The sequence below is a fragment of the Pseudophryne corroboree genome, chromosome 3, assembly GCF_028390025.1.
Source record: "Pseudophryne corroboree isolate aPseCor3 chromosome 3, aPseCor3.hap2, whole genome shotgun sequence".
Lineage (NCBI taxonomy): Eukaryota > Metazoa > Chordata > Amphibia > Anura > Myobatrachidae > Pseudophryne > Pseudophryne corroboree.
This window is the reverse complement of record NC_086446.1, coordinates 481,693,832-481,718,634: the sequence shown is the minus strand read 5'-3', so window position 1 is coordinate 481,718,634 and position 24,803 is coordinate 481,693,832. Positions and strand designations below refer to the sequence as shown.

Here is a 24,803-nt window from a genome sequence, read left to right as displayed (position 1 = left end):
CAAGACCTTGAAAGTACTGGGTTATCGCAGTAGTATTTTGATCACAAAGTAGGGACGCCCCCCCTACAGATGTCCCATGAATACACAGGACTTTTTACTTTAGGCAACCAAGGTGCTGCTCCGTCAGGATGAGATAATCCAAAACCAAAGTAAGGACCTTATTCAGGTTGGAGATGCATTGCGTTCACATACTCTGCTGTACTGCACACGCACATCAGCGGCAATGCATCTGCGCAGGTTGGCATATTGCGGTCGCATCCGGGAAGGATGCAACAGCAACATGATTGACAACAACGGGCAACGGGTGGGCTTCTTTGTGGGTTGGGAAGCGGAAACTAGCTTCACTTAGCATCCCGACTCTGACATAACTTGTGATAAAGAAGCATTGTAGTGGAAGCACACACTGAGAATTTCTCCACAGCACCTTTATTTTGCCAGGATGACCGCAGACCAGTAACCATTGCACAATAAATATTCATGGCCCTGTCACTAACTAACAGAGATCTACTTCCTAGTTACCAGCCAACTTTCCCAGCATTGGTCATCATAATAAATCCCTCCCCCCAACAGCCTTATATACCTTAGACTCCTCCTTCCCTTCTCAGAGTGACAGGCAAACAACACTGCCACCTTGCCTTTAAAAGGGAGCTCTTCACAGATGCTCTGGTTGATTAATCACATGCTTTCAGCTGGCCCATTGATCACATGCTTTCAGCTGCACTAAAATTAATCTAGCAGGTAAGACATACATTTCCTATTCTCTAAATGCATGGTTTTCCTGGGCTTAACAGATAATCACTAATGGTTAGTTTGTATCACACTGACCCTATTGCCACAATAATTACATATGTAGGAATGGTTACATACAAACAGATCAACTTAGTAAGAGTGTTTAAGAAGGGAATGAGGAGGGAGGGCCCTGCTTGCAAGAGCCTATATTCTAAAGGAGTGGGGCACGGGAGAGATACAAGGGGATTGAGGAGGTAGAGGGGAGAGGCCAGGAGAATTATGGTGAATACGTGAGTTTTGAGGGAGCATTCGAAGCAGTTAAGATTAAGGAAGAGTATAACAGAGCGAGATAGAGTGTTCCATAGGTTTAAAACAGTGCAGAAGAAATCTTGGAGGCGTGATAACTTTGGCTGGCTGGAGAGGGTGGAAGGGTGCCAGGTGTAGGACTTAGGTGGTTTGTGACCCTGCTTGCTAGCATTGCCAGGATATACACTACAGCAGGGCTGGCCAAACCGAGATCTACCAACAGTTCATGTTTTTCAGACCACCTAGCTAGTACACAGGTGTAATCATTACTAACTGTCACATTTTCAAATGTGGTGCATTCATTCCTATCCGACACATTCTACAGATCCACAGGTGATCTGGAAAACAGGAACTGTACTGAAGATCTCGAGGACAGATTTGGCCAGCTATGCACTACTATATAGTATATATCTGTATATATTACCCCAAAATTTTACCTGGAGTTCCATGCTTTACTCTTTCCCTTTTGTCAACACACACTCAGGGCCGTATTAAGCCTTAGGGTTGCCCCGGGAACTTAAGACAGGGGGGCCCCGGTGGAAGGTCGGGGATGTATATTAAATTGTGCATACCTCCCAACATGTCCCATTCCAGGAGGGACAAAATGCTTTCTACCTGGGCTTCCCTCTTAATATATAATTGGTGTCACCTGTGTTGAACTATTTAATTTATAAGAAAGGTATTTCAATACAGGTGATTGCAATCATAAAATAAGAAGGAAGTCCAGGTAGAGAGCATGCTGTTCCTCCTGGAATGGGTTTTGTTAGGAGGTATCGATTGTGTATATTAAATTTAAACCAATGGACTATATTAGTTTTAACTAATAGTTTAATAATGCCTGGGTACTGTTTATAGCTCCACCTAATTGAAAGACAACTGTATTATAAAATGTTCTTGTAGTAGAACAAAAACAACTTAACCTTAAAATACACACAGAAAAATAAAAACATTTATCTTGTCACATGAAGCCTTTACTAATGTTTGTGCCAGAGTTTTGACTATGTAAAGTATATGAAAAATACAAAGACTGTGTTAAATATATCTTCTGTGTATTATTCTAATAATTTTTATAGTCAAAACCGTAAAAGGTCTATGGCAGGTGAGGCAGTGCCTATCTTTTCCGCACATCTCTGAGCAAAACCCAATAAATTTCCAGGTGTTAATACTGCTGCACCTTTGCATAACACCCACATGAAGCCTTTGGCCCATATATTTTGTGTAAATCTGGCCCTGGTACTAGCCAGTGCCTTCTGAGCTATTTACCTAACCACACGTCCCTGAGTTTGGCTCCATCAACAGACTTGCTAGAAAAATGTTGTCCCGATCAGCTGGAGTGGACCAATCTTGCTGAAACAGAATGGGCTCCTCCAGGCAGAATCTTCTGACGTTGGCTTAGATGCAGTCCTTTCCCAGGAAAGCAAGGGGGTAGAGCACCCTGTATTGTACTTGGGTAAGAAGTTGTTGCAGAAGGAACAAAAATACTATACGGTAGACAAGGAGTGCATTGCTGTAAAGTGGTACTATTTGCTGGGGAGAGAATTCTCCATTAGAGGTGAGCGCCAAGGTTACCAAGTGGTTCCTGAGGCTACAATATTTTTGGTTTACAGTGGAGCATAGGCCTGGGATTCAACACAAAAATGCAGAAGCCCTGTCTCAGAAATTTGTCCTCATGAGGTCCGCGTCGCCTGATTTGTCGACGCTAAAGGGGGTTTATGTGGCAGTAGGGACAGTGTGCTACAAAGAAACCAGGTGTGTTTATCTGTTAGGCCCAGGTAACCAAGCATTTGGAGGGGTTCTGTATGAAATACAGATTGTCAGGATGCCGGTCTTCATTTCCAAGATGTCGACGTCGGAGAGGGTAAGTATTTATAACTCCCTCCTACCCTAAAAATATCCCTCTGGGGGTAGCAGCTAGGGTTATCTCCCAGGGGGTGGCGGCTAGGGCTAACCAGCCCTAGTGCCTATCCCTAACCCTTCCAGTCTGTCTGGGGGGGATTTACTATATGATGATGACTGATGCCGGGAAAGCAGGCCGGTGACTAGAGAGTAGATCTCAGTTAGTGACAGGGCCCTGAACATTTGCTGTTAGATGGATACTGGTCTACGGTCGTCCTGACAAAATAAAACCGTAGTGAAGTCCAGCGTCAGTGTGTGCTTCCACTCCACAGCTTCTTTATCACATTATGTATTGGTGTAATTTAGTTATTTTGTTTACCCACTTTTGTACTATTTCTCTGTGCTGCAGAACATAACGATGCTCTATAAATAATAATAATAATAATAATAATAATAATAATAATAATAGCACACTCTATACTAGTGGGCACAGCTCTACCATGAAAGCTGCATAGGTTTTTTAATAGATCACTATTTCATATGCATCCCTCTTTATGGAAACTTAAACAGCATTTGTCTTAATGCAAAACACTGTTCTAAGGGATAACAGACACTGGCTACAAGGCAAGGACCAGTGACAAAAAAGGAAACTTCATTGTCTGTAAATGACAGTAACAACCCATGCAATATAAGACAATACTGTATAATATTTTATCACAGAAGTTTACATCCATGTTATCATTTCCATTTTAAAATGTCAATATGTAATGTTAAATGTTAACTTCTAAGTCACCACAGCATTATTAAGGATTGTAGTATCAAAGCAAACAGTTGTTATAATACAATCACAAAAACAATATAATGTTTTTCTGTGATAAATACATAGCAATTGGTTAACATCCAAATGTTCTATCTCCATATTCAGAGTTCTGTAGGTCAGCAGCTCGATGTAACCATGATGTAATTGACCATTTTCATACTCCACTAGAGAATTTTTCCTGGTCCCTTAACTGTCCTAAATTGTTTGTAAAGTTCCAGTCTGCAGACATCTTCCAGAATTAATCGCTATAAAGAGCTGGAGGGAAGATTAGCAGCAATGACTTTACAACATCTTTGTTTGGTTAATTGCCAATTAGCTCAATTATTTCCTTAACATGGTTGATCTGTCTCAATATATAGAACAATATGTTTGGCTTAATTATTAGTACTAATGTGATTAAAGTGGCCCCTGCTAGTTTTCTTTTGGGTGTGTGGTGATATCTTCACAGAAAGTGCACATTTTGTAAGAACGTTGTTTGGAGATTATGTTTATAAGCCGGGTTCTCCCATACTCAGTGTCAGAACTAGTGAGTGGTGAAGACTTACCTTAAGCCAGGTACACACAGGTATGACGGGTAACCGGGCCGATGGTCGGACTGAATTCCCTTTGGCCTGGACCACGCCCGAATTGCCCCGGTACAACAGTTACCTCCCCTCCCATAAAGGGGATATGACCACAGCATGCTGGGGGCATGGCTACACCTCTTTGTTGGCATGTTTAGCACATGAGAAGCACCAATTCACAGGAGCATGGCGTGCCTCCCCCAGCCAGGGCAGTAGAGAGTCTGGCTGAGCCCAGGTACTTTTCAGGGGGCATGGCCCAATCACAGGAGGCATGCACCCTGCAGCACTGCACACACTGTGTGCTGGTCTGAGAAGAAAAGCTGTAGCTACTGCTTCCAGGTAAGGACGGGGGGGGACCTGGGCCCCACTGGGCCCCTCCATCAGTCCTGGGCCCAGGTAATTTGTACCCCCTCCCCCATCTCCCGGCGCCACTGTCCGTACACACCAGCCCGATTTAATGAAGAATGGAACGGTCACTGTTCAAACAAGTCCTTGGTGAGTGCACCTATTTCAGTATAGTTGTGTGTATGTGAGTGCGTGTGTATGTATATATATGTATATATATGTATATATATATATATATTTTTTTTTTTTTTTTTAATTCACATAAAATACAGGAAAGAGATATAAGGTAAGACTCGCAGATCATTGCTGGTCAGTGTAGTCCTCTACATTGCACTGGGGGGGTTGTCCTGCAGTTACAGGCTAATGCTGCTGCAGATGCGATTTTTGACACAGAGGATGTGTAAAAAATAAGGGAACTGAGACACCTGAGACATGATTCCAGGATCGCAGTCAGCGGAAGACACACACCTCAAATGGTCCCAACACACACACATATTTTACCCCACTACCTGTTACCTCCTACAATATGGCCGCTCCCTGACAATCACTTGCACATAAATTCCCACTGCGACCATAATCTCAGATCAGTTGCTAAACTGCATATTGGCCCTCATTCCGAGTTGATCGCTCGCTAGCTGCTTTTAGCATCAGTGCAAACGCTAGGCCGCCGCCCTCTGGGAGTATATCTTAGCTTAGCAGAAGTGCGAATGAAAGATTAGCAGAATTCCTGATTTGACGTCACAAACAAGCCCTGCGTTCGGCCAGCCACTCCCCCGTTTCCCCAGCCACTCCTGCGTTTTAGCCTGACACGCCTGCGTTTTTTTAGCACACTCCCGGAAAACGGTCTGTTTCCGCCCAGAAAACACCCACTTCCTGTCAATCACACACCGATCAGCAGAGCGACTGAAAAGCGTCGCTCGCCCCTGTGTAAAATTGCTTAGTACTTAGTGTGAAAGTACTTGGCGTGTGCGTCCTGCGGCCCATACGCATGCGCAGGACAGCCGGTTTTTAGCCTGATTGCTATGCTGCAAAAAAAACCGCAGCGAGCGATCAACTCTGAATGAGGGCCATTGTTGCGGTGACACGTGCTGTTTACGATACTCGCTCAATTGTGAAAACATTAACATTGGTGGTCATTCCGAGTTGATCGCAGCCAGCAACTTTTTGCTGCTGGTGCGATCAACTAATCCACGCCTATGGGGGAGTGTATTTTAGCTGCTGCTTAGCTTTAAAAGTTTTGTGTAAAAGTAGACCAGCCCTGGACATACTTACCCTGTGCGACGATCTCCACGATGATGGGGCCGGCTTTGACGCCAGACATCCGCCCTCCGTTCTTCTCTTACAACTCCCAGAAAATGGCCGCCAACGGACAGGTGACGCCCCGGAACGCCTTCCTTCTGTCAGTCTTCTTGCGGCCGCCGCAGCGACCGCTTTCTTCGTATCCAGTGTTGTAGCCCGGCAACCCCCGTCGCCAGGCAACGATGTGCGTGCGCAATGCGCACGCCGTGCATGCGCATTCCAGACCCGTTCGCACCGCAGTGAAGAACGCTGCGTGCGATCGGGTCAGAATGACCCCCATAGTGTACAACTGTGAATCAGGCTCAAAGTGCTGTAAATTAGACCTCCAGCTACAAAACCTTTTCAGAAACTGTAATACCTTATGGCTCATTAACAAACTGCCTAACATTGCGGATCCACACCTCTATTTGTCATAACTCCCACATCCCCCCGACAATCAGTCTTTGCCTACTGTGACGGACCTGCCTGAGAATGCACGTGATACTATTGGTTTAGCTGGGTGTACTTTTCCACACCTCTTCAGATGCCACCTTGTCTTGTAGGCCCTTTGCTTTTCTGTAACATAATGCCGTTATTACCTATTACTTATCACAGCCCTACCTGTTCTCCGTCTGTTTCATAGCACATGTGGAGGCAAGAGCTGACTGTATGGGGTAAATTTACTAAGATGGGAGTTCTATTTAAAATGGGATGTTGCCCATAGCAACCAATCAGATTCTACTTCTCATGTATCTAGCACCTTCTAGAAGATAATACCTGGAATCTGATTGGTTGCTATGGGCAACATCCCATCTTAAATAAAACTCCCATCTTAGTAAATTTACCCCTATGTGTCTTATTCTAGATAGAGATATACAGATAAAGTGCATTTATTTGTTGTGTTTCTGTCCTTTTATATCTGTAATGTATTCTCCATTATTTTTTTTGACAGAAGGGCAGCATCTTTGTAATCTGATGGTGAAATGTGGCTACATCTACCCTTTGCAGGAGCCCACTAACCTCATTCTCAAGCCAGACAACAGCCTGTACAGGTTCCAGGTGTGGGAGATACTGCTGGGGTGTAATGATGTGGTTAATGTTCCTGTTGTTGGAGAAACTACTGGGGTGTAAATATATTTTATAATTATATTATTCTAATGATGGTGTAAAGGTTGCAGGAGTGGGGGCACTGCTGGGTTGTAGTGATGGGTTGAATGTTTCAGGTGGTGGGGTATGAAGATGAGGGTACAGGTTCCAGGTATGGAGAATTCTGCAGATCTCTAAAAGAGACGGTGCAGGATCCAGGTATGGGCAATTTTGAAGGTTTATAAAAAACAGGTATAGGTTATTTTTTTAAGTGTGTAAAGTTTAAAGCCGGGGTGTGTGGGCTGTTTTGTATGTTTATAAAAGGGGTGCAGATTCCAAGTATTGGCAATTTTGTAGGTGTGCAGTGGTGCAAAATATGAATATTATGAAAGAAGTTGCACATAGAATACATGGGTAACACCTGCCTGTTTTATTGTACTATATCATATAGCGTATACCAGTGATATTAAGGCAATAATATAAGTTTGACTAGAGGGAATTAAATGAAAAAATAATATACGTTTTTGGTTTCATCCCTGTAGACACCATATTTTTGGCCAACCCAGCAGTGGCCTGCAGAGGACACAGATTATGGTGAGTATTGAGCCTTTGTCCTGCGCTGGCTGGGATAAGGCAGCCACTGCATATAATGACAGTTACTACATGTGTTTCGGTGGCCCATACCAGTGGAGGATTCCTATACAGGGCCTTATTCAGATGCTGTTGCAACTTCGATGATATTCGCAACTGAGCGATTATTGGCAGACTGTGCATGCGTTCCTGCTTGCAGTGAGGAATCGGTCGCATAGTGATTGACAGGAAGAGGCCGTTTGAGGGAGGTAATGGGGACTGTCTGCAAAAACACAGGCATGTCGTGACCGTTTTTGGGTTGCGTCTTGTCATGCGACTGCAATCTCGTATAGTGTCAGTTACAGGGCAAGTTGCGATGGCTATGGTGGGCGTCTTTTGATGGGCCTCACTTCCGATGCCTCGCACTTCCGTCACTGAAAAAGATAGCTGCTGCGTTTGCATTGCGACGACATCATAATGCAGGACATTGCAATTACCTCTGTGTGCAGTTCCTAAAAGTATCTTTTGAGAGCAAACATTGGGATGGTACTGTCCCAGGTGACACAAATAACTTCTAAGCTCACCTTCTGGCCCGATGTTGCCAGGTTTTCCCCTATCCTAGGTTTATATTGTTCCATTGTCGCAGTGCATGTACCGTCAATTTAATTGCAAGTTCTTTGGGTAACAAAAAAGTATCTGTTACACCTGCACTGCAAGCCAAACCTGCAACATTTCTATTAATGAATACACATTAACTCGTCCATTATGCCAGTTACTTCTTATTCAAATGTGATGGCGGAGACAGATTCAGCAGTGTGAAAAACATGGTAACGGCAGGAGAAAAATCAGCAGATATATTAATATGGATTGATGTGGAGACGACAAATGCACATTGATCCTTGTTCGGTATTACATCATATTTATAATTGGTGTTTCTCTAGCATCAATAAGGGATATTGGGGAGACTTAGTACGATGGGGGTATAGACAGGGTCCAAAGGAGCCGGTGCACTTTAAATTTCTTCACTGGGTGTGCTGGCTCCTCCCCTCTATGCCCCCTCCCACAGGCAGTTTAGAAAAAAGTGCCCTCAGCAGAGGATGCACACTCTGCAGCTTCAGAGAGTTTTCTTCGGTTTCTTTTAAACTTTTATAATTTCGGTATGCTGTTTGGGCAACAGCATACTTGCACCATGGGAGTTAGTGGGGGGAAGGGGAATGCGTGGATGGTCACCGGCCTTGCGAGGTGTCAGAGCCGCTTCCCCGTTGCAGGACCACCATCCTGAGAGGTTGTTTGTACAGCGGGGCACTGCGCCTTAGCTGTAGCAATCGCAGCACACTGCACACCCCTGACAATAGCCTGAAGGTGACGACAGTGGTGAGTACAAACCGGGGACCCCGCTAGTGGGGTCCCCCGGCTCAAAGTGCAGCTGACACGCAGGGGAGGCATACGGGACCCTCCTGGGCGGACCCACTATAGCCCCTGTGTACACTGGCTAGCGGTGGCTTAAACTAGCACTTGTCTGATGTTTTGAAGCTAATTGGGAGACATTGCCAGTATAAAAAAACACTGTAGCTCCGGTGCCATTGGGCGCTACCTCAGAGTATGACCAGCAGTATTTTGGCGCCTTCCTCTGCTTACAGCAGCAGCAGGCACACATAGCTCCTCCTGACACTTAGAAAATGCTGGAAAACTGGTACAGGGTGTAGCAAAGGGGGAGAGCCGCTATTGTACACAATCTGTGTCCTATAAAGGACAGTAATCATAGGTGTTTCACTGTGATATAACAGCTTACAGCCTCACTGGGTCTGTGTAGCTGGGGTGTGCTGGTCTTCTCTCTCTATCTCCCTCTCACATACAGTAAGAGGCAGGCTTGCTAGTTATTACGGGTGGTATTCATGTGACCGGCAGTCGGGAGACCGACAGTCACATGACCTCCTCCAGCATCCCGACCCCTCACTATCCCGATGGTCGGCATGCCGACCAACAGGGACTATTTCCACTCGTGGGTGTCCACGACACCCATAGAGTGGGAATAGAACCCGTGGTGACCGCAGGTCGCCACCGAGCCCGCAAGGGGCTTGTTGCACTCGCCCCTCCCCGCCTGGATCCCGGCGTCGGTATCCTGCCGGGATCCCGGCGTCGGTATGCTGAGACCGCCGATCAGTCATACTACACCCGTTATTACTTGTATGTGTATGTGATTGTGCTTTACTGTGAATATGGGTAAACACAAACTATGCAGTGTATGCCACACCAGATTCTCTCCCTTATCATCTGATTCTGTATCATGTGAGCAATGCAGCCAATCTTCACAACTCAGTGAGGGCGCTGGGAAGAGGGTCAAGAACCTTCCTGGCTAGGTGCCCTTAAAAATATGATGTCTTATATGACATCACAACTCACTGCTAATGCTCAAAAAACTCAGCTACTACAACAGGCTGTTGCAAACTTAGCTGCCAGGGCAGATGTTACACAACCCCCTTTTTAACTCAAGATCACAAAATCGTGGTTTACCTGCGAAAACTCTCTGATTCAGATGAAGATGTACAGGAGGATGGGGAGGACTTGGATCCCATTAGTGGGGATTGCACTTCTGCTCAGGGTATTGAACCCCTAATTCTGGCTATACGGGACGTGTTAAAACTCCCTCTAGAGGATGCTGCGTCACAGCAGCCGTTTCTCTTACGTCCTAGAGGATGCTGAGGTCTCCGTAAGGACCATGGGGTATAGACAGGCTCCGCAGGAGACATGGGCACTATAAAGAACTTTAGAATGGGTGTGCACTGGCTCCTCCCTCTATGCACCTCCTCCAGACCTCAGTTAGATCCTGTGCCCAGAGGAGACTGGGTGCATTACAGGGGAGCTCTCCTGAGTTTCTCTGAAAAAGAATTTTGTTAGGTTTTTTATTTTCTGGGAGCACTGCTGGCAACAGGCTCCCTACGTCGTGGGACTGAGGAGAGAGAAGCAGACCTACTTAAATGATAGGCTCTGCTTCTTAGGCTACTGGACACCATTAGCTCCAGAGGGAGTCGGAATGCAGGCCTCACCCTCGCCGTTCGTCCCGGAGCCGTGCCACCATCCCCCTCGCAGAGCCGGAAGATAGAAGCCGGGTGAGTATACGAAGATAGAAGACTTCAAAGGCGGCTGAAGACTTCAGACCTTCTATGAGGTAACGCGCAGCGGTAACGCTGCGCGCCATTGCTCCCACACACTACACACACTGCAGGCACTGATGGGTGCAGGGCGCAGGGGGGGGGCACCCTGGGCAGCAATAAACCCCTAGGACTGGCTCATAGGAATATATAGGCTCCGGAGGCAATATATTTTATAATCCCCCGCCAGTATAAATAAATTTGAGCGGGACCGCTGAGGGGGCGGGGCTAAATCTCACAGCACTAACCAGCGCCATTTTCTTCCACAGCACACTGCAGAAGCTGGCTCCCCGGATTCTCCCCTGCTGAACACGGTGACAGAGGGAAAAAAAGAGGGGGGGGGGGGGGCACTTGTAAGGCGCAGTGAGTGTATAGATTTATCTATGATTATATAAAAGCGCTGTTTATCTGGGAATTTTGTTCCAGTGTTATTGGCGCTGGGTGTGTACTCTCTGTCTCTCTAAAGGGACTTATTGGGGGAACTGTCTCCATATATATATATATATATATATATATATATACAGGTGGAGTATCCCATATCCAAATATTCCGAAATACGGAATATTCCGAAATACGGAATTTTTTGAGTGAGACTGAGATAGTGAAATCTTTGTTTTTTGATGGCTCAATGTACGCAAACTTTGTTTAATACACAAAGTTATTAAAAATATTGTATTAAATGACCTTCAGGCTGTGTGTATAAGGTGTATATGAAACATAAATGAATTGTGTGAATGTAGACACACTTTGCTTAATGCACAAAGTTATTAAAAATATTGGCTAAACTTACCTTCAGGCTGTATGTATAAGGTGTATATGAAACATAAATGCGTTCTGTGCTTAGATTTTGGTCCCATCACCATGATATCTCATTATGGTATGCAATTATTCCAAAATACGGAAAAATCCGATATCCAAAATACCTCTGGTCCCAAGCATTTTGGATAAGGGATACTCAACCTGTATGTATATATATATATATATATATATATGTGTATATATATATATATATATATATATATATATATATACACTGCTCAAAAAAATAAAGGGAACGCTAAAATTACACATCCTAGATCTGAATGAATGAAATATTCTTATTAAACACTTTGGAGGTCATTCCGAGTTGTTCGCTCGCAAGGCGATTTTAGCAGAGTTGCTCACGCTAAGCCGCCGCCTACTGGGAGTGAATCTTAGCATCTTAAAATTGCGAACGACGTATTCGCAATTTTGCGATTACAAACTTCTTAGCAGTTTCAGAGTAGCTTCAGACTTACTCGGCATCTGCGATCAGTTCAGTGCTTGTCGTTCCTGGTTTGACGTCACAAACACACCCAGCGTTCGCCCAGACACTCCTCCGTTTCTCCAGCGTTTTTCCCAGAAACGGTAGCGTTTTTTCCCACACGCCCATAAAACGGCCTGTTTCCGCCCAGTAACACCCATTTCCTGCCAATCACACTACGATCGCCTGAGCGAAGAAAATGCCGTGAGTAAAAATCCAAACTTCATAGCAAATTTACTTGGCGCAGTCGCAGTGCGGACATTGCGCATGCGCACTAAGCGGAAAAACGCGATGCGAAGAAATTTTCCGAGCGAACGACTCGGAATGATCTCCTTTGTTCTTTACGTAGTTGAATGTGCTGACAACAAAATCACACAAAAATTATCAATGGAAATCAAATGTATTAACCCATGGAGGTCTGGATTTGGAGTCACCCTCAAAATTAAAGTGGAAAAACACACTACAGGCTGATCCAACTTTGATGTAATGTCATTAAAACAAGTCAAAATGAGGCTCAGTAGTGTGTGTGGCCTCCACGTGCCTGTATGACCTCCCTACAATGCCTGGGCATGCTCCTGATGAGGTGGCGGATGGTCTCCTGAGGGATCTCCTCCCAGACCTGGACTAAAGCATCCGCCAACTCCTGGACCGTCTGTGTTGCAACGTGGCGTTGGTGGATGGAGCGAGACATGATGTCCCAGATGTGTTCCATTGGATTCAGATCTGGGGAACGGGCGGGCCAGTCCATAGCATCAATGCCTTCGTCTTGCAGGAACTGCTGACACACTCCAGCCACATGAGGTCTAGCATTGTCTTGCATTAGGAGGAACCCAGCAGAACGTTCTCCTTGGCGTCTCCAGACTCTGTCACGTCTGTCACATGTGCTCAGTGAGAACCTGCTTTCATCTGTGAAGAGCACAGGGCCCCAGTGGCGAATTTGCCAATCTTGGTGTTCTCTGGCAAATGCCAAACGTCCTGCACGGTGTTGGGCTGTAAGCACAACCCCCACCTGTGGACGTCGAGCCCTCATACCACCCTCATGGAGTCTGTTTCTGATCGTTTGAGTAGACACATGCACATTTGTGGCTTGCTGGAGGTCATTTTGCAGGGCTCTGGCAGTGCTCCTCCTGTTCCTCCTTGCACAAAGGCGGAGGTAGCGGTCCTGCTGCTGGGTTGTTGCCCTCATATGGCCTCCTCCATGTCTCCTGATGTACTGGCCTGTCTCCTGGTAGTGCCTCCATGCTCTGGACACTACGCTGACAGACACAGCAAACCTTCTTGTCACAGCTCACATTGATGTGCCATCCTGGATGAGCTGCACTACCTGATCCACTTGTATGGGTTGTAGGGAGGTCATACAGGCACGTGGAGGCCACACACACACTACTGAGCCTCATTTTGACTTGTTTTAAGGACATTACATCAAAGTTGGATCAGCATGTCGTGTGTTGTTTCACTTTAATTTTGCGGGTGACTCCAAATCCAGACCTCCATGGGTTAATAAATTTGATTTCCATTGATAATTTCTGTGTGATTTTGTTGTCAGCACATTCAACTATGTAAAGAACAAAGTATTTAATAAGAATATTTCATTCATTCAGATCTAGGATGTGTTATTTTAGTGTTCCCTTTATTTTTTTGAGCAGTGTATATATATATATATATACAATCCCTGTGTGTGTGGGGGGGGGTCGGTACGCCTGTGTCGGCATGTCTGAGGCGGAAGGCTCTTCTAGAGAGGAGGTGGAGCAGATGATTGTGGTGTCTCCGTCGGCAACGCCGACACCTAATTGGTTGGATATGTGGAATGTTTTAAATGCAAATGTGACCTTGTTACATAAGAGATTTGACAAAGCAGAGTCCAGGGATAATACGGGGAGTCAATCAATGGCGTTGACGGTGTCACAGGGCCCTTCAGGGTCTCAAAAACGTCCCCTATCCCAAATAGCAGACACTGATACCGACACGGATTCTGACTCCAGTGTCGACTACGATGATGCAAGGCTACACCCAAGGGTGGCCAAAAGTATTAATTATATGATTATTGCAATAAAAGATGTTTTGCATATTACAGATGACCCCTCTGTCCCTGACACGAGGGTACACATGTTTAAGGAAAAGAAACCTGAGGTAACATTTCCCCCCATCTCATGACCTGAATGCGTATTTGAAAAAGCTTGGGAAACTCCAGACAAAAAACTGCAGATTCCCAAAAGAGTTCTTAATGCGTATCCTTTCCCGGCATAGGACAGGGTACGGTGGGAATCCTCGCCCAGGGTGGACAAAGCTTTGACGCGCTTATCCAAAAAGGTGGCGCTACCGTCCCCAGACACGGCAGCTCTTAAAGATCCTGCTGATCGCAGACAGGAAACGACCTTAAAATCAATTTATACACATACTGGTGCGTTACTCAGACCGGCTATAGCATCGGCTTGGGTCTGTAGCGCGGTAGCAGCTTGGACAGATACCTTGTCAGCTGATCTTGATACCCTAGATAGGGATACCATTTTGTTGACCTTAGGTCACATCAAGGACGCAGTCTTTTATATGAGAGACGCTCAGAGAGACGTCGGACTTCTAGGGTCAAGAGCCAACGCGATGGCGGTCTCGGCTAGGCGAGCACTGTGGACCTGCCAATGGACGGGTGATGCCGACTCAAAGAGGCATATGGAAGTTTTACCTTACAAGGGTGAGGTTTTATTTGGGGAAGGTCTCGCGGACCTAGCTTCCACAGCTACCGCGGGTAAATCTACCTTTTTGCCTTATGTTCCCCCACAGCAAAAGAAGACTCCTCAGTATCAGATGCAGTCCTTTCGGTCGCATAAGTCCAGAAGAGGTCGGGGCTCTTCCTTCCTCGCCAGAGGTAAGGGTAGAGGGAAAAGAGTGCCTGCTACGGCCAGTTCCCAGGAACAGAAGTCCTCCCCGGCTTCTACTAAATCCACCGCATGACGCTGGGGCTCCACTGAGGGAGGCCGCACCAGTGAGGGCACGTCTTTGGCTCTTCAGCCACGTCTGGGTTCAGTCGGACGTGGATCCTTGGGCGATCTAAATTGTATACCAGGGCTACAAGCTGGAATTCGAAGACGTGCCTCCTCGTCGATTCTTCAAATCTTCTTTATTAGCTTCTCCCCCAGAGAGGGAGATAATTTTAGCTGCAATTCAAAAGCTGTGTCAACAGCAAGTGATCATCAAGGTTCCCCTAACACAACAGGGGAAAGGGTACTATTCAACCCTATTTGTGTTCCCGAAACCGGATGGCTCGGTCAGACCCATTCTAAATCTAAATTCCCTGAACCTGTTCTTAAAAAGGTACAAGTTCAAGATGGAATCGCTCAGGGCAGTCATCTCCAGCCTGGAAGGAGGGGATTTTATGGTGTCATTGGACATAAAGGATGCATACCTTCACGTCCCCATATATCCTCCTCATCAGGCATACCTGAGATTCGCTGTACAGGACTGTCATTAACAGTTTCAGACGTTGCCGTTTGGGCTTTCCACGGCCCCGAGGGTGTTCACCAAGGTAATGGTGGAAATGATGGTGCTCCTACACAGGCAAGGAATCACAATTATCCCGTACTTGGACGATCTCCTGATAAAAGCGAGATCAAAGGAACAGTTGCAGAAAAGCGTGTCGCTCTCCCTGGGAGTGCTACAGCAACATGGATGGATTCTAAATCTACCAAAGTCGCAGTTGGTCCCAACGACTCTGCTGTCTTTCTTAGGCATGATTCTGGACACAGAACAAAGGAGGGTTTTTCTCCCGAGGGAAAAAGCCCAGGAACTCCAGAACTTGGTAAGAGACTTGTTGAAACCGAAAAGAGTGTCAGTCCATCAGTGCACTCAAGTACTGGGGAAAATGGTGGCGACCTACGAGGCCATCCCCTTCGGCAGGTTTCATGCGAGGACTTTTCAGTGGGACCTTCTGGACAAGTGGTTCGGGTCCCACTTTCAGATACATCAGAAAATAACTCTGTCCCCCAGGGCCAGGGTGTCTCTCCTGTGGTGGCTCCAGAGTGCTCACCTTCTAGAGGGTCGCAGGTTCGGCATTCAGGACTGGGTTCTGATGACCAAGGACGCGAGCCTCCGAGGTTGGGGAGCAGTCACACAAGGAAGGAATTTTCAGGGACTGTGGTCAAGCCAGGAGGCTTGTCTGCACATCGACATACTGGAATTGAGGGCCATATACAACGGCCTGCGACAAGCGGAGAATATTCTTCGCAACCTACCGGTTCTGATTCAATCAGACAATGTCACAGCCGTGGCTCATGTAAACCACCAAGGCGGGACAAGGAGCAGAGTGGCAATGGCGGAAGCCACCAGGATTCTGCGCTGGGCAGAAAATCACGTAAGCACTCTGTCAGCGGTATTCATTCCGGGAGTGGGCAACTGGGAAGCAGACTTCCTCAGTAGACACGATCTCCATCCAGGAGAGTGGGGACTTCATCAAGAAGTTTTTGCAGAGATAACAAGTCTTTGGGGACTTCCTCAAATAGACATGATGGCGTCACGCCTCAACAAGAAGCTTCGGAGGTATTGTGCCAGGTCAAGGGACCCTCAGGCAGTAGCGGTGGACGCTCTCGTGACACCATGGGTGTTTCAGTCGGTCTATGTGTTCCCTCCTCTTCCTCTCATCTCAAAGATACTGAGAATCATAAAGCGAAGAAGAGTGCAGACGATACTCATTGTTCAAGATTGGCCTCGAAGGGCCTGGTATTCAGATCTTCAGGAGCTGCTCTCAGAAGATCCATGGCCTCTTCCTCTCAGGGAGGACCTGTTACAGCATGGGCCCTGCGTGTTCCAAGACTTACGGCGGTTACGTTTGACGGCATGGCGGTTGAACGCCAAATCGTAGCTGGGAAGGGTATTCCGGAGGAAGTCATCCCTACTCTGATAAAAGCTAGGAAGGAGGTGACGGCGAAACATTATCACCGTATCTGGAGGAAGTATGTTTCTTGGTGTGAAGCCAAGAATGCTCCTACGGAAGACTTCCACTTGGGCCGGTTTCTCCACTTTCTACAGACTGGAGTGGATATGGGCCTAAAGTTGGGGTACAGATTTCGGCCCTTTCTATATTCTTCCAGAAAGAATTGGCTTCTCTCCCTGAAGTCCAGACTTTTGTAAAGGGAGTGCTGCACATTCAGCCTCCTTTTGTGCCCCCAGTGACCTTAACGTGGTGTTACAATTCCTAAAATCTCACTGGTTTGAGCCTTTTCAAGCTGTTGAGTTAAAATTTCTCACTTGGAAGGTGGTCATGTTGTTGGCCTTGGCATCTGCAAGGCGGGTGTCTGAATTGGCGGCCTTATCTCATAAGAGCCCCTATCTCATTTTCCATGTGGATAGAGCAGAGTTGAGGTCCTCAATTTTTGCCTAAGGTGGTGTCATCGTTTCATATGAACCAACCTATTGTGGTGCCTGTGGCTACGGGAGATTTGGAGGATTCCAAATCCCTTGATGTAGTCAGGGCCTTAAAAATTTACGTAGCCAGGACGGCTCGAATTAGGAAAACAGAAGCTCTGTTTGTCCTGTATGCAGCCAACAAGGTTGGCGCTCCTGCTTCTAAGCAGACTATTGCTCGCTGGATCTGCAACACGATTCAGCAGGCTCATTCTACGGCTGGATTGCTGGTACCAAATTCGGTAAAGGCCCATTCCACTAGGAAGGTGGGCTCTTCTTGGGCGGCTGCCCGAGGCGTCTTGGCTTTACAGCTTTGCCGAGCAGCTACTTGGTCGGGTTCAAACACTTTTTTGTTAAATTCTACAAGTTTGATACCCTGGCTGATAAGGACCTGATGTTTGCTCAATCGGTGCTGCAGAGTCATCCGCACTCTCCCGCCCGGTTTGGAGCTTTGGTATAATCCCCATGGTCCTTACGGAGTCCCCAGCATCCTCTAGGACGTAAGAGAAAATAAGATTTTAAACCTACCGGTAAATCTTTTTCTCTTAGTCCGTAGAGGATGCTGGGCGCCCGTCCCAGTGCGGACATATTTCTGCATGACTTGTATATAGTTCTTGCTTACATAAGGGTTATGTTACAGTTAAGATCAGTCGCTGACTGATACTGTTTGTTCATACTGTTAACTGGTTGCGTATATTCCAGGTTATTTGGTGTGGATGGTGTGGGCTGGTATGAATCTTGCCCTTAGGTTACCAAAATCCTTTCCTCGTACTGTCCGTCTCCTCTGGGCACAGTTTCTCTAACTGAGGTCTGGAGGAGGTGCATAGAGGGAGGAGCCAGTGCACACCCATTCTAAAGTTCTTTATAGTGCTCATGTCTCCTGCGGAGCTCGTCTATACCCCATGGTCCTTACGGAGTCCCCAGCATCCTCTACGGACTAGGAGAAAAAGATTTACCGGTAGGTTTAAAATCTTATTTTTTCTTTTCACAGAACAAGCCTAATGTCACTTTCCCTGATTCTGCAGAGTTAGATTACCTGTTTAAGTTAGCCTGGAAAAATCCAGACAAAAAATACCAAGTGTCAAAAAGATTTTTGTACACTTTCCCATTTGCTCCTGAAGGTAGGAAATTCTGTGAAGAACCCCCGGGGGTGGACATATCAGTCTCTCGACTGTCTGAAAAGGCGGTGCTGCCTGCCCCGGGCTCCTTTACCATAAAGGACCCTGGGGTCAGAAAAATAGAGACTACACTAAAGTCTATCTACACAGCAGCAGGTGTATCGCAAAGGCCGGTCATAGTGGGTTGCTGGATGACCCATGCCATTCAAACGTGGGCTTGTCAAACTCAGGAGGGTCTCTCCGGGGATATGCCTCTGGTCACTACGGTGACTCTCCTGAAGCACATTCAGGACACTGCACGCGTCCTGTGTGACTCGCTCAAGAAGATGGGCAATATTAATGCTAGGACCTCTGCCATGGCAGAGTTGGCGCGCAGGGTCTTGTGGTTGCGTCAATGGATAGTGGACGCAGAGTCCAAGTGCAGTGTGGAATCTCTCCCCTTTTCTGGGGAATGGCTCTTTGGGGTCGAGTTGGATACGTGGATTTCTAAGGTTACTGCAGGGAAATCCATGTTTCTCCTCTCTGGGGCCCAGCCGGCCGGACCGTCTGTCCAGTCCTTTCAGTCTAACAGATTTTGATCTAGGGCCAGAGGTGCCTCCAATGTGGCTAGAGGCACCAAAGGAAAGACAAGAAGACCTGCGAACACCAGTTCTCAGGAACAGAGCATCCTTTCTGCTTCCACTAAGTCCTCAGTATGACGGTGCCCACGCATCCCGAGAGAATCTCGAGATGGGAGCGTGACTGCGACACTTCAGCCGTGTCTGGGAGGGTTCCTGCCAGGATACCTGGGTCAAGGACCTCATTTCTCAGGGCTACAAGCTGTAGTTTGACAGTCCTCCTCCCCAACGATTTTTCATATCAAGCTTACCAGCTTTGGAGGTTACGCAAGTTACGTTGCAACAGGCCATCCAAAGGTTGGTCCAGTCCCACGTCATTGTTCCAGTACCAATACAACAACGTGGAAAGAGTTATTACTCCAACCTGTTTGTGGTACCAAAGCCGGATGGTTCGGTAAGGCCCATTTTGAATCTAAAATCCTTGAACCCTTATCTAAAGGTTTTCAAGTTCAAGATGGAATCCTTAAGAGCAGTGATTGCAAGCCTGGAAAGACAGGAATTCATGGTTTCCTTGGATATCAAGGATACCTTCATATTCCGATTTGGCCCCCTCATCAGGCTTTTCTGAGGTTTGCCCTACTGGATGATCACTACCAGTTCAAGGCACTACCCTTTGGCCTGTCCACAGCTTCGAGGGTGTTCACAAAGGTAATGGCAGAGATGATGTTCCAGCTCTGGGTCCAGGGGGTCAATGTTGTCCCTTACCTGGATGATCTCCTGATAAAAGTAAGATCCAGGGAGCTTTTATTGCTCCATATCGACCGCACTATCCAACTTCTGTCACACCATGAGTGGATTCTCAATTTACAGAATTCCCACCTGGAGCCAACTCAGCGGCACCTGTTCCTGGGGATGTTACTGGATACTGTTGTCCAGAAGGTGTTCCTCCCGGAGGACAAGGCGAGAACACTTCAGGAGATGGTCCACATGGTGCTCTGAACTGCTCGAGTAGCCATCCATCTTTGCATAAGATTGTTGGGGAAGACGGTTGCCTCATACGAGGCGATCCAATATGGAAGGTTCCATGCCAGAACATTTCAATTGGGTCTCCTGAGCAAGTGGTCCAGAACACATCTACAGATGCACCGGATGATACCACTGTCACCTCAGGCCAGGATTTCCCTCCCGTGGTGGCTGCAGTCTTCCAATCCCCTGGAAGGCTGGAGTTTTCGGGATTCAGGAATGGATTCTTCTCATGATAGATGCGAGTCTGAGAGGATGGGGAGCTGTCACCCAAGGGGCTCAGTTCCAGGGCAGGTGGTCAGCCCACGAAGCCCTCCTTCCGATCAACATTCTGGAACTTCGGGCGATCTACAATGCTCTGCCTCCTCTGCTCAAGGATCATGCGATCCAAGTACAGTCGGACAGCAGTGGCGTACATCAATCGGCAAGGAGGGACAAAAAGCAGGGCCTGCATGCGAGAGGTGTCAAAGATACTCCTCTGAGCAGAAAGAAATGCAAGAGCAATGTCGGCAATCTTCATTCTGGGAGTGGACAACTGGAAAGCGGACTTCCTGAGTCGTCACGATCTCCACCAAGGGGAGTGGGGGCTCCACCATCAGGTGTTTCAGCAGATCATCGACCGGTATGGCTGCCCACAAATAGACATGATGGCTTCTCGACTCAACAAGAAGCTTCATTGGTATTGCTCCCGAACCAGGGACCCACAGGTGAGGGCAGTGGATGCCCTGACGTCGCCTTGGCCTTATCGGCTGGTCTACCTGCTTCCTCCGATTCCGTTGCTCCCAAGGGTGCTCAAGCGAATCAGAAATCAAGGAGTCCAGGCAATTCTGATTGCCCTGGATTAGCCTCGGAGGGCGTGGTATGCGGATCTTCTGGACATGTCCGTCGAAGACCCTTGGCCTCTATTACTAAGAAGAGATCTTCTTCAACAAGGACCGTTCGTCTACCCGGACTTACGGCGACTTCGTTTGACGGCATGGAGGTTGAGCGGAACATCCTAGCTCACAAGGGCCTTACCAAAAGAGTCATTGCTACCATGGTTCAGGCCAGGAAACCTGTGACGTCAAAGCACTATCATCATATCTGGAAAAGATATCTCTCTTGGTGCGAGGAACGCTCGTATCCGCCTGCGGAGTTCCACTTGGGACGTTTTCTGCAGGCTGGTGTGGATAAGGGCTTACATCTGGGTTCCATTAAGGTCCAGATTTCAGCCCTCTCCATTTTCTTCCAGAAGAAATTGGCAGTATTGCCAGAAGTTCAGACCTTCTTGCAAGGAGTACTTCACATTTAGCCTCCTTTTGTGCCTCCCACGGCAACCTGGGATTTGAATGCAGTGTTGGAATTTCTACTGTCCTCCTGGTTTGAACCTCTGATGTCCGTAGAAGATAAGTACCTCACATGGAAGACGGTGATGTTACTGGCCCTGGCTTCTGCTAGGCGTGTCTCGGAATTGGGGGGCTTATCGTGTAGAAGCCCTTACTTGGTCTTCTATAAGGACAGAGCGGAGCTCAGGACTAGGCAGCAGTTCCTGCCGAAGGTTGTCTCTGCATTCCACCTGAATCACCCTATTGTGGTTCCGTCAAGTTGTGGTGTTTCTGCTCCGGAGGAGGCATTGGATGCTGTACGAGCCTTTAAGATCTATGTCAAGAGAACAGCTTGTATCAGAAAGATGGATTCCTTGTTCGTGCTCTATGATGCGCAGAAAAAGGGTTGCCCTGCTTCGAAGCAGTCCATTGCTCGTTGGCTTAGGCTGACTATCCAACAGGCCTTTTGTGTCGGCAGCCTTGCCTGTTCCTAAGTCTCTAAAGGCCCGCTCTACAAGATCAGTGGGCTCTGCCCGGGCGGCCGCCCGTGGAGTCTCGGCCTTGCAATTATGCCGAGCTGTTGCCTGGTCGGGGAAGAACACTTTACTTATGTTCTACAAGTTTGATACCTTGGCCAAAGAGGATACCCAGTTTGGGCAGGTGGTGCTGCAGCAGTCTCTGCACGTTCTCACCCGTTCTGGAAGCTTTGGGACGTCCCCATCGTACTAAGTCTCCCCAATATCCCATATGGATACTAGAGAAAACAGGATTTTAATTACCTACCGATAAATCCTTTTCTCATAATCCATAAGGGATATTGGGGCGCCCGCCTCAGTGCGTTGACTTTTCTGCAGGTTGTCTTTTCTATAGTTACCTGTTCGGCTGTTGCTGTTTGGTTACCAGCCGTTGCTGGTTGTTTTATGTTCGTGGTGTGCTGGTGTATAAATCTCACTACTCGTTGTTATGTTCTTTCTCCTTCGGGCACTGTTTTACCTATAACTGCCTGTGGGAGGGGGCATAGAGGGGAGGAACCAGCACACCCAGTGAAGAAATTTAAAGTGCATCGGCTCCTTTGGACCCTGTCTATACCCCCATCGTACTCGGGGGGTCATTCTGAGTTGATCGCTTGCTAGCTGTTTTTAGCAGCCGTGCGAACGCATAGTCGCCGCCGACAGGGGAGTGCATTTTAGCCTTGCAAGTATGTGATCGCATGTGCAGCCAAGCTGTACAAAAAACATATTGTTCAGTTTCTGAGTAGCTCTGAACTTACTCAGCCCTTGCGATCACTTCAGCCTATCTGGGGACGGAATTGACGTCAGACACCCGCCCTGCAAACGCTTGGACACGCCTGCGTTTTTCCAAACACTCCCAGAAAATGGTCAGATGACACCCACAAACGCCTTCTTCCTGTCAATCTCCTTGCGATCGGCTGTGCGAATGGATTCTCCGTACAATCCATCGCCCAGCAACGATCCTTTTTGTAGCCGTACAACGCACCTGCGCATTGCGGTGCATACGCATGCGCAGTTCTCACCTGAGCGCAGCAAAAAAACCTAGCTTGCGATCAGGTCGGAATGACCCCCTAAGTCTCCCCAATATCCCTTATGGACTATGAGAAAAGGATTTACCGGTAGGTAATTAAAATCCTATTTTTGATCTTTGCATGCACTGGAACAAATTCCATTTTTTTTATTTTTGTTACAGCAATTTACCTGGCAAAGAAAAATATCCGTAAAAAGGGCATACTGGAAGAATATGAAAAGGTGAATTTTACCTGTTATGTTTACACTCAATACTTTTATTGTACGACTTGATTCATCGTTCATTCAGCCACTTAACAATTGATAAATTTGTTCCCTAAATTGATTAAAAGCTTTTGGGGGAAGCACAGTCTTTTGGTGATTCAAAGTTTGCACTTATTTTACTGGCAGACAAATACATCTCGCTGAGACTTGTAGTTCAAGACTAGCTACAGTACCCCATTCATGGTCCCAATTACACATACTTTTATGTCTAATCTAGACTCTTACATTTAATTAAAAAAAAACAAGTCCCTTTATCCAGAATTTATTAATATAAACATCTAAGCACATAGAACAACTATTTTGTAATAAACAGCAGTAATGTCTCCCCAAATACATCCGAAAGTGCTACCAACACCAGTGCTCTGGTTACCCTCTGTTTAGGTCATACTGGTACCAGGAAGTAGATGAGGGTATTATTTAGTTATATTTTTAGCAAAGGTGATGGATAAGTTTAATCAAATAGAGATGAGACAACAATAATAGTGAAACAGAAATGATCAATTGCAAGCTGCTGTAGTGTACTGTTGGGGAGAATGTCTGTAACCCAGGCATTCCCAACCACGGTCCTCAAGGCACACTAACAGTGCAGGTTTTAGTGATATCCAGGCTTGAACACAGGTGACTTAATTAGTAGCTCAGTTATTTTGATTTAACCATCTGTGCTGCAGCCTGAATATCACTAAAACCGGCACTGTTGGTGTGTCTTGAGGATCGTGGTTGGGAATGCCTGCTGTAAGGAGTACACAAAGGGGTCTATTTACTAAGCCTTGGGTGGAGATAAAGTGGATGGAGATAAAGTACCAGCCAATCAGCTCCTAACTACCATGTCACAGGCTGTGTCTGAAAAATGACAGGAGCTGGTTGGTTGGGACTTTATCTCCATTCAAGACTTAGTAAATAGACCTTTTAGATGTAATCACCTAACTCACTATGCCAATGTTTCTAAGTACCAGAGAATTCTAATGGGTAAGATCTGGGACCCTTTGCAGATTTAAAACAATAATCACACTCAACTCGCTTATAATAGTCTGCCATTGGCCAGAGATAACCCATCTCCTGTCCATTTTAGCTGGTAAATATGTTCTTAATCTTTCTTTGCAAAATATTTTCTGCAAAATCATTGTGATCTCCCGGGATACTTCACAGTTTATGCAAATTTTCTTAATGGCTAATTAGATTTTCCTTCCTCCTTTTTCCGTTCCAGGAAAACTACAGCAATTTGAATAAGAAAATTAACCACAAATGGGACTTTATCATCATGCAGGCAAAAGAGCAGTACAAGTAAGTGTGCAGTGCCTGGCAGAATGGATCTGCGTGGTTAGTTAACCCCTTCATTCCACATCAGTCTTACTCTGAACAGAAACTTTTATTTGCTATGATGTAAACCACGGTTAGGAGAAAATAAAATTAGCATATTGTATACAAATGACACAACGTTCCTGTAATAAAATGTATAAAAAAAATAAAAAAATAGGAGAAAAATACTTTTTTTTTTTTATGGTGCTTTCTAATTGATATGGGGTTTTCCTAAATGGTGGTAAGCTGGCAGAATGCCTGCTCTGACAACTTTTAACTTTGTGTGTATGGAAATGACTAATGCAAATAAAGTCTTCCTAACAGTCATCTGGCCTAGTT

General features: G+C 46.5%; 1 protein-coding gene across 3 annotated transcripts in view; it reads left to right on the top strand.

Moving 5' to 3' along the window:
* RGS9 (regulator of G protein signaling 9) overlaps positions 1 to 24,803 on the top strand; it is a 353,468-nt gene that overhangs the window by 157,876 nt on the left and 170,789 nt on the right. For 2 of the 3 annotated variants that reach the window (XM_063960843.1, XM_063960844.1), the window contains exons 4-7: positions 6,830 to 6,936; positions 7,506 to 7,557; positions 23,068 to 23,126; positions 24,373 to 24,449. In XM_063960843.1, coding sequence (XP_063816913.1) covers positions 6,830 to 6,936; positions 7,506 to 7,557; positions 23,068 to 23,126; positions 24,373 to 24,449 — 295 coding nt within the window. Of the gene's footprint in view, positions 1 to 677; positions 739 to 6,829; positions 6,937 to 7,505; positions 7,558 to 23,067; positions 23,127 to 24,372; positions 24,450 to 24,803 lie in introns of those variants that run through there. The other variant, XM_063960845.1, reaches the window with a different exon arrangement.